This window comes from Schistocerca gregaria, chromosome 1 (assembly GCF_023897955.1).
Source record: "Schistocerca gregaria isolate iqSchGreg1 chromosome 1, iqSchGreg1.2, whole genome shotgun sequence".
NCBI classification, from domain to species: Eukaryota; Metazoa; Arthropoda; class Insecta; order Orthoptera; family Acrididae; genus Schistocerca; species Schistocerca gregaria.
Window position 1 is genome coordinate 1,033,312,498 of NC_064920.1, and position 10,771 is coordinate 1,033,323,268.

The following is a 10,771-nucleotide window of genomic DNA, read 5'->3' on the forward strand; positions in this document are numbered from 1 at the left end:
ATATATTTCTGTAATTTATGTAAGATTCTTCAAATCGATAAGTATCTTTCACTACACACTTTCTAAAGTAGTCTATGTTCTGCTTCAGAATTCAAGCTATCTCCCTACCAAATTTCATTGCAATCAGTCCAATATGTTAGTAATAATAAATTTAAATGTAATGCATGCTGTGGCAGTTTTTCGTGTATCTCAGTGATTATTACATTATATATCTTGAACTATGTGTTGTATATAGTTATAATTTTGCAAGTACATTCAGTGGTATATGGGAACACTGTCTGCAAAATGTGTCACAAATATAGTTAGTAGTAAAGCAGTAATACATTAAAATGTCATGCCTGATGTGAAAATGAACAGCAAAAATGTACTAAGTGATAAACGTTTTTCCTTTCATCGTCATGTGGGTCGTGTCAGTGAGAAAAAGTTTCATGAAGGTTTAAAATTATGTGTAAAGTTCATAGCAAGTCACTAAGTACTCACATTATCAAATACTGGGTATATAAAAAATGAGTATTTGCACATCATAGCCTACACTTCTTTTTCACCCTCACCCCTATGATAGGTAGGTGGTTCTTACCCCCACAGTGATTCTTTCCAGACAGTAAGTGATATGTGTACCATGTTTTGTTGAAAGTAGTCTGGTGGTTTCAGAGATGTTCAGTGAATTAACTTAAGCTTCAAAGCCAATGCAGCCAAAAGTTATGGCCACATATGTTATGTACTTTGAAACTCGCAAACTCATTTGCCAAAAGTCAAACATCGCTGACACCGTAGCTGAGCATATGTGGACAGTGTGTTGGGTGCCTTCTGTAATAACAAAAGCTGAATGAAGTATTCAGTGATAAACTTGAAGGGATGTCATGTGGTGTCAGCCCAGACTAAATTCTGACAACAATAACAGGGAAATAAAAAACAACAGAGTGAGTGCAACAAAACAGGGAGAGTGGGAGAAAATCTTGGCCAGACCATGGATTTTTCAGTCTTCCTTGTAACCCGGCCTTCATCTTTCAACAATGTGAAGAGTCACCAGGAACAAAAAGTGATTTGGATTCCACATTAAACTGTAGGACCACTTTCCCCAGTTCCGTAAGTGGGATAGGTTAGGGTCACACAATTGCAAAATTGGCTTTCAATAAAAATACTTGCATGAGACCACTGAGCCTTCTGTATACACAATTAAGTTTGTACCCTTAGAGTGCAAGTTCTATTTGCAATCACACAAGTTATGAACATTTCGAGTGCAACACTAACCACACAAGAGATGAACATTGTTCCCAATGACTGTTATGTCAGCTCTGCTTTTGTAGATGCACAGAACATGTGTATAAGCTGGCAGCCATGCGAGATGGAGGCCAGAGTTGTTTCCATGCACCACTCCTCCCCTTCAGGCAGTCTAAGTTCTTGTTTGTTTCCACTTGCTGCCGACTGCCATGATATACTATCCATGTAATATGACTCCAGTTGTTGTACAGAACTGAATATAGTGAGTTTTCTCAATACTTAGGGATAGTCATTTAAAGAACCTCTTGATCATTTTCTGTAACTTTATCTCTGATGTAGTTAATTACAACACCAACATCATCTACAAAAACTACCAATTCTGCTTGATGAATGTTAAGTGGAAGGTCATTTTCATACATTTACAGGATACAAATGGACTCAAATTTTAACCCATGGGACTCCCATTGTGATTTCTCCCCTGTCACTAAAATTTATTCTCTTACATTTTTTGAATTACTCCACACAACATTTTGCATTCTGTTTGTTAAGTATGATACATACAAGTTGTTTGTAAAGCCATCAAATCCATAAAACTTCTACACTATCTAAAGCATTCAAAAGAAAAGAAAAAATTCTAACTGAGGTACTTTATTAGATAACGCATATAATGTTTAGGGAGTGAATGTATAAACAGCATCCTCTATCAAGCAGTTATTCTGGAATCCAAATTGTAATGCGCTAAGTGAAGTAAATTTGTTCATACGAAAGTGATTATTATTTGCCTCTTGCAAAAGGTTCTACCAGACTTGAGTATGGAAGCTTTATATAGACAATATGCTTTGTTACAAAATGAATCTGGTCATGTGCCTAGTATGAACACTCTCCAAATATTAAATTATTTAAAATTGCGTAGGCTTCCATGACCATAGTCAATTGCCTTAAAAGTTTTCTGAGCATCATACCACATCATAAAGTAAATAAACTGTACTGGAGAAACCAACGTTTCAGCATCAGTTAATGTGGCCTTCTTCTGGGTCTACTAACGACTGATCATTGGTTTCTCCAGCACAGTTTTTTTTTCATTATGATATGGTATCATATTCATGTAGTTGAAGATCGGAAAATATCACTTTCAAATATCAAATATCAACAGTGCAAGTCATATTACTGTGTTTTATTGTCACTTTAGCATGTAACACACTTCCCAAAGAATGCCTAAGCTCATCCAGTATCACATTAACAATTATTCTTGTTTCACATTCACACTGAATTAACCACTCCTATGCTGCATTTCGACATTAATTAAGCACTTAATCATTTATTTGAGAAGCCTTTTCATTTTTGTTCTATCTTCAGTGTGTTTCTTCACGAAAATTACTGATCCACAAACACATCACTGTTTCAACCTTAAAGCTCACAATTAACATCATGAGCTTTTTCATGCTCAAACACTTTTCTCCTTTGAACTGATGTACAACCTTATACAACTTTCCGATCTTAATTATACTTTCTACCAATTTCTACATACTGCTTATCTGTGTTGTGGTGGTGCATAACTGCTTCTTGTAGGGGCTCAACAATGAATCTTCTGCACATACCAAGATGGCATGAGACCGCTACTACAATACTCCTTGGAGAAAAGGCATGTTCAATTTCAAAAGTTCGAAAAGCCAGTGATAAGTAAGGAGTACAATTTCAATGCATTACATCACTCTTCAGAATTCTGTTTCCTTCCTTAAACACCACAGAAACTTTTATTTTTGGGAACTTTAAGATTCTATTAATTTTAGTGGATGATATTGGTGTGCTTCTTCTAGTTGCTTAACGTTTTGTGGAAGGTCATTTTTGATATATTCTCTTGCTTCTTCAACTGAACCACTTATCAGTAGTAAGCCTCAGTGCTTTGTATGAACATGGCTCAGAGCTGCAAGATGCTGTACTGTTCATTTCCATTAATTGCGCACTCTGATCAGTCAGTCCAGAAAAAATTTTATCAGTCAAGGTACTGATACATTGCTATACACAAGTAGGAAAATGTACTACTCAAACCAGACAGAAACAGCCAAATATTGATTCCAATTCATTTCTCCTGTCAGAATCTTCGAAGAAATCTACATGGAAATATCCACAAGATACTAACTGATCCATCTTGTCTGACAGGTAGCTCAGCAATGAATCTGTAGACTGTAACAATTATGAGAAGTAGTGTGCAATAACAACTCACAATCACATGCCTCTAGGTTCTGATCTGCATAGAAACTGCTTTTTCCAGTGTTTTTAATTCTATGTCCAATTTTTACATATGTTGCAACTCCCTTTTTCCATAATAAATGAAAAGCACCAGTTTCTTTTGTTCCTTTTTCCATGTTAATCCTGCATAAAAATGATACTATTCAGTAATCCCTGACATTCATCTTCTCTATCTCTGTCATTACACAGTGTTGAGAGAGGCACCAGACACCTGTCACTTCAGAATTTTTCACATCTTCTAGATACACAAGAAGCTCACCTAGCTCTAAGATGCAGCATAGCCCAGCATCCTTTGAATAACCAATCAGGAGGCATGGGTGAGAGGTCATGTAACTGCCTTCTGCATCTGTTTGGAGAGAGATATAAATGAATTTCATTCCCTTGTACATTAGCTCAGCTACCAGGCAGATGGTTCAAAGCACTGGCACTCTTCTATTTAGCATACTCTCCACAGCAGATGGCTTTGACCATATGTCATTGCTCTCTTGTTACTTTTGTCTGTCTCAGTCTCTTTCCATTATTCCACATTCACTCTGAAATGTTACTATTCCTTTCTAGTATCTTTTAATTTTTGCCCACCCACCTATATTGCCCATTGCGACTGGTATATGGTATAACTACATGCTTCTCTGTGGAGGGGGGAAGAGGGATACTGCTGTAAACCCTAATTTGCAATAAATATGGACTTTTATAGTATATGGCTTATACTAGTGGTCACAAATTTCTATTTACAGTATCTCAGCTGGAATATCTAATGTGCTGTTTTTAAAATATTCTATTACATTGTTGTATTATTTTATTAACATCTTTTTTAATTTAGTGTCCAAGACTGTGATGATGATGCGAGTAAAATGATTATTGTTATTATTATTATTATCATTATTATTCAAAGGCTTTCCAATCCCACGTATCCCCTTGATCAAACATTACAAATTGACAAACCAAAAGTCAGTTCTTAGGTTTTATCTGTTCCTTTACCCATAAGTACTGCAACAGATATCATGTGGATTTGGAGCCTCTAAAACTTGTTCATTTTTGGGAAAATGATGGATCAGATTTGATGTCTTGTAAATCTTATGATTTAAATATGGAAGTAGGCACAGATAAAAAAAAAGTTACCTTTTGCATTCAGAGATTCATTCATCTGAAAAAATGAAAGAAGGAACTTGGAGAAAAAAAGGCAAGAGTTTGAGAATATACAATGCAGAACTATAAAGGGATAAGACAGGAGTGCAATATGTATTTAAATGCTAGTAGAAGACAAGATTTGGAAGCCCAAAAAGTAAATTAAGAGTGGCAATCAACAAACCAGAAATACAGTAATGGCAGACTGAATCTGGATGCATAGATTACAGAAAATTAAGCATCTACAGAAAAAAGGAAAGCAGAACAAAATTATGGAGGAAAAGAAGTCAAAGGACTAAAAGACAACAATATAAACAGTAAAGAAGTTGAAATGGAAAGAAAATGTCAGAAACAGGAAGGAGGAATATAAGGAGAGAAAAGGAAGTAGGCAACAACTAAAGTGATTTGTGTAACCTGAGGCCTGTTAGGTGATTGGAACAAAGAGCATGGTTTGGAACAAGTTCCCAAAATATTCTTATATTCTGCAAATGATTGTCTATCTCCTGTATCTGCTTCTCTCTTGTATCATAGCTTCATTTTAGATACATTTCTCTTTATAGAAATAAAGTTTCCTTCTTTCATTTCTTCTAAAACCAATTTCATAGTGTTCTAAATCAATGTGAACACATATCTTCTGTGCAGTAAAATCTTCTTGTATAATAACTGCAAAATTTTGTAAGACCTATACTCTCCTTCCCACTTCTGGTGAAATGCTGGTGTCTGTCCTACTTGGGCAGCAACATGTGCATGCTGTCTAGCAGTTACCAATTAAATCAAGAATGTTACCATTCCAATCTTACTGCTTCCAATACACTGTTGCCAAGCTGCACTGAGGATAAAACATCTACCATGTTCATGAGATTTGAAGTCATACCAATTTTGAATGCCTCTTTTATAATACTGTTTCAGGAACCACTCTCTGAACAGATAATATGTCTTCTTGAAATCAAATTTGTCTTTCCTCAATTAAGTTGTGCTCAGCCAGTGCCAATTTACTTACCTGATCAAATCTTAAATTCAGTGCAACACACAGAGAGATAGTGCTATATCTGTCCACTGTAAGACTTGCTGCATTTGTAAGGAGTGCAATAGATCTCAAATGTATGAACCTTAGAGCATCTTTCACACTGCACAAAAGATCTGTTAATTTTACAGATGGTTCTTGTGGAGTAGGAAGAACAGTTAAACAGAGCCTGTTCCAGCATGTGGTAGGTATGCAATTCTCTGGTCTCTTTTTTTTTACTCTTGTCTTAATGTCTCAATGCTCTGAGTCTTCTTAATGACTTCCCACCTATATCTGTTTGACGAAAACATCTTTTCCAGACAATCCAGCTCCATCTAAAGGTTGCCTCATTATGGATATTCCTCATTCTGCACATCAGGAATTGTTTACATGAAAATCAGTGCCCTGGAGAATGTCATCTCATTGTTGGCAAATATACTTCCTTATAAGTAAATTTTCTGTGTATCCCAAGTCCCAAAGTGGCAGCAAGTTTCTTCTGCATGTAGACATCCAGAAAAGAGTGGCAATTGGTCTTCTTCAACTCCATAGTGAATTTGATGTTTTTATGAATATGCAGTATTTAGGTGGTTGACGAATTTGCCAAGATTCTCCCTAAAAAGTTCACATATCATTAACATAGTGTCTATGCATCTGGTGAAATGCTTTGGTGAGCATGACACTTTAGTGTGATTTCTTCAGTTTATTTTACTTTGCTTTTCTGTGTCTGGAGCTGTCAATTTTTTTGCATAGTGCTGGGCTAGGTCAAAAGCCTCAGGTTTGCTTAGCCAGAGGTGGTCTAGAGAGCAATGTGCAGGACAATTTTGGCATATTAGATGTTGTTCCATGTTTAGTATTTCTCTGCACTCACACTTATTACCAGGTTCTAATAGACTCCACACTATCTCGATTTTAGTCTTTTTAATCCATAAAGGTTGATGTGTAGTGAATGGTGCTCATCAAATGTCTTTTTCAATTGCCCAGTTGTTTAAGTGATTTGTGACTGCTGAAACCTGAAGCTTCGTAGGTCTTTTCCAGTGGACTGGGTCTCATGCTTCCTGTGACTAGCCTAGAGATTTCATCAAGGCTTATGTTGATCTACTTTGCATGTGCTGATCTAGACCAGATGGCACAAGCACTCCACTGTGGAAAAGCAAAGAGCCAAAGTGGTAGTTCTATGCACAATAGATTTGGCATCCTACTTACTGCCGATTAACTTTCTAAGGATATTGATCCTTGCAGCTACCTTACTTCGGGTTTTTCGCAGTGATGTTTGTATGTGAGGGACCTGTCAAGAGTCACTCCAAGATATGTCAGCTGGTCTGTGTGCTCAAGGGTAGACCCATTCAGTCAATGTGCAGCTTTCTATTTGCTAGGCTTGGGTGCAGATGAAAAGTGCAAATTTTGTTTTTAGTCGAATTTGGTTTGAGAGAGTTGTCATCATAATATGTTGACATGGGTACTAGGGTATTCTCCTAAACTTTACATCTACTTCCTCGAAGGTTCTTCCTTGTTCTATGATACTCAGTCATCAGTATAGAGAAAATGTCTTATATATTTGGGTATTGGCTGATTATTTGTGTGTATGTTGAACAGAATGGGGGCTAGAACACTGCCCTGAGCAAGGCCATTTTTCTACATCCTCCAGAGACTTTTGTTGCCTACTAGGAGTCTATAATTTTTACTAACAGGCTTCTTCAAATTTCTCAATATATTAAGTTCACCATGGCAGGTAATACAGGTGAGCCAATTTGTGCCCCATGAACTTGCTTACAGTCGTTCCAACATGAAGGAAGTAAGTCATCATTAAGCAGTGAGTTGAGGAAGTTTAACATATAATGTTAAAATTGTTGCTTCAATAAAGACAAAGTTTCTTGTGGAGGAATCCTGGTGAAGTGTGAAATGACATCAAAACTGCCCAGTAAGCTATTGTGATATCAATTTTTTGTTCTTGGGATGTCCACAAACTGTGATGAATTTATGTTGTGGTGACTTCAGCGACCCATCTGGGCACCTAGCACAGTGGCTAGATATTTTGACAGTAAATATGTCAGTGCCCTGATGCCACTAATATATGTGTCTTCACAGTACACCCTCCCTCTGAATATCTGCTGTATCTGAAGCCAGTATAAAGAGACAGACTGTAAGTCACCAGCACTTAATCAGATGAAAGGAGACAGGAGAGCATATGCCTCCCAAAATGTTAAGGATACACAGTGAAATGATGCAGCAGGAAACACAAAATGTTTTTGCACTGTCTCATGGAAAAAGCTTTCATCTATATTATTTATCTAACTTTTTTTTCATGAATGTTAACAAATTGTTTTACTCTTACAAGTACAATTAAATATAATGAGCACCTATTAGAAGGATTAGTGAATACTGTACAAAATAAATTTTACTGCTTGTTACAGAGACTGAAATTCCTGACAACTCCATGGCGAGATCAGCAGAGGATGGCAGTCAATGGCATACAGAGTGATCCTACACAAGTAAGGCTCACATCAAGCCCTGTTGCTGAAAATGTCTAAGTAAGTAGAGCAGATTCGTACAATATAGGAAAAATTGCCACTAATCATAGTTTATACATAATGTACATTAAAAATGGCTTCTTAAATATTTATCACTGAATTTATGTGATGTTACTACAGTCTTAAATACTGAAATTGCTCCAACATGACCATTAAAGTAAACCCTAGTTTACAGGTTATACGTATCATCTCCATGATCTATAAAAGATACTGATTATTACCAGTAGTGTCATAAGCAAATAACACAAAAGTTACCAATATCTTTGTAAGTTATATTAAAAAACTGTATTTCACTTTCACTTCATTCATGTAAATGTTACAGCCCTCAACTAAAACTCATTTAACATGCTCTAATGCACTTTTACATCTAAAACCTGTGATCTGTCACAGCTTTGAATACTTCTGTTATTGTTTTCCAGTCGTTTACATAACATTTTATTTGAGTTAGAACTTTGAGGGAATTTAGTATGTTGAAATGAGCATTCATTCAAATAAAATATGCTATCGATCAGATTATCTCATACTCCATAATTCAACAATATAGTAAGGTTTTAGCAGTGTATTAAAGACACTTACAAAAGAGTACTTTTGTCTTTTATCTAATTCTTACAAGAATAATTAACCCATAAATGGTTGTGATGTCCAGTAGTTTGTCTCCCATACATAATGGTGTAAACATTTTGTTGTGTAAAGTTTATAGCAAAATAAGTATTATATAATTGCCAGATTTACACTATCTTGCCAGTTAGTAAAAATGTAGCCAGTAACTATTGATAGTTATAGAGACTCAATAAAGATCTGAGAACCAAAGATAGTCAAACAGTGAGTACTTTGTAGAAAAATAATTTATCTGCTGTAATTAAATATATTGGTGTGGAAAGATCATTAAATATGAGTGTAAGAAAGGAAAATATTATGTATGTACTAACCAGTATAAAAATAAATGTGATGTACAAACTTTAGGTCTTGCCAAATAGTTAGGTAACTTTAAAAAAGTAGCATAATAGAGATTGGAAGATGATATTTTAGTGCACAATATACCATTGCTGTTAGTAGGTATAATTTTAGAAATAAAAATGACACCACAGTATTATAATCGAGTTACTGTAAGTGTGCTGTTATTGTAGTTGTACAGAATGTAAAAGGCTAATTTTTTAAAAACAATGTAAACAGTGTGTGTTTTCATGTAAAATAACATAGAGTGACAAAATAAATGCTAATTTTTTATAACAAAAATGCCTGTGCAGTTCAAAAATAGCCAGAACAGCCATTGGATATTTTTGAATGTGTTTACTTGCAACACTTGTTCTCAAATTTGATACAGTTTATTATGGTGCAATGGAAGAAATTAATATGTACATAGTTTGTATAAATATGTACAAGAAAAGGAAATATGTAAAGCAAACATTAGATGTTGTTGTGAAGTTGGTAGTTAAATGCTGTAGAATAGACTATGAACCAAAAGAGACTGTAATACCAGCAGGATTAACTTATTTGATATCTCAAATGCTTGTAAGGCAATTAGTAGTTATATTTTTTGCAATGATGTGGCTATACTATTAGTTAAGAAGTTACAAGTACAATATTTTTATTTAGACTGATGTTTTACATGCAGTATTTTACAATGGAATTGCTCGGAGAAACAGGTATTTTGAGAAATACCCATCACACCATACAACCAATAGTATAGAAATAATATATGTAATAGATAAAGCTGTACAGGGAGCAATAAATTGTACAAAAAGATGTTACAGTGTGTAAAATTTGTTTAATGAGCTTTTAACTTTCTATTAGTTGGCATTTTTCAGTGAATAGTATTCAATAAATTATTGGAAGATGTAACATGTTTTGTAAATAAAGAAAAAATACAAATTAATGTTCCACATATTTTTTGTCACTCTGGTTCACTGCTGGAAGTACAGGGTGTAATAATTATCTGCTGTCTATGATTTTTAATCATTTACACAGGCACAATGTAAAACAGTAATGTACTACCATTCGATTCATTGTTGATGGGAATCAACGTTCAACTACCTATGTTGAAACATAAATGTCATGATCACTTTTATCGTTGTTAATTTTTAATTATTGCTTATGTATTTAGTAACAAGTATGTGAAACTTTTTATTAACAAACAATAAAAAAGATTTATTTAAAGAAGTTTTTACCATGACCTTCTCATTTTTTACTTATATTATTTAACATCATAACCCACTGTGCAGAGGGGCACTTCTTAAAAGTGTTCTGGTGTTATAACTTGAGGTACTTCCAACAGGGCTGTGAAGTGAAAAATGAGGACCATAACTAATACTGGTAATGGCTGACATGACATATCTGCATACCCTGCAAACCACTATAAAGAGCATGCAAGAAAGTACTTACCATTTTATGCATTTAATGATCACTAGAAAGAGCATGGCAGTATGCAGACCAGATGGAGTTCCTACAAGGAGGTGGTGGGGCCAACTAAAGAACACATAGGAAGGAGAGACGTGGGATGCTGTGTTGAGGAAGGAAATCTACCAACACAGAAACACACGTTGGCAAATCGTTTGAAAACATATTACTTGATGTTGACGATGGTGGTGATGATGCTGACTGATCACATTGTGGTAGTTCCCATTGTTTTAAATAAAACAACTGC

At 35.1% G+C, this 10,771-nt stretch overlaps 1 protein-coding gene across 4 annotated transcripts in view; it reads left to right on the forward strand.

The window, feature by feature from the left end:
* The window catches only part of LOC126279247 (sodium-dependent dopamine transporter), a 571,586-nt gene extending 561,299 nt beyond the window's left edge, over nt 1–10,287 (forward strand). For all 4 annotated transcript variants that reach the window (XM_049979661.1, XM_049979663.1, XM_049979660.1 and 1 more), the window contains exon 14: nt 8,011–10,287. In XM_049979661.1, coding sequence (XP_049835618.1) covers nt 8,011–8,127 — 117 coding nt within the window. In that variant the 3' untranslated portion in view covers nt 8,128–10,287. The remainder of the gene's footprint in view (nt 1–8,010) is intronic.
* Nucleotides 10,288–10,771: the final 484 nt, after the last annotated feature.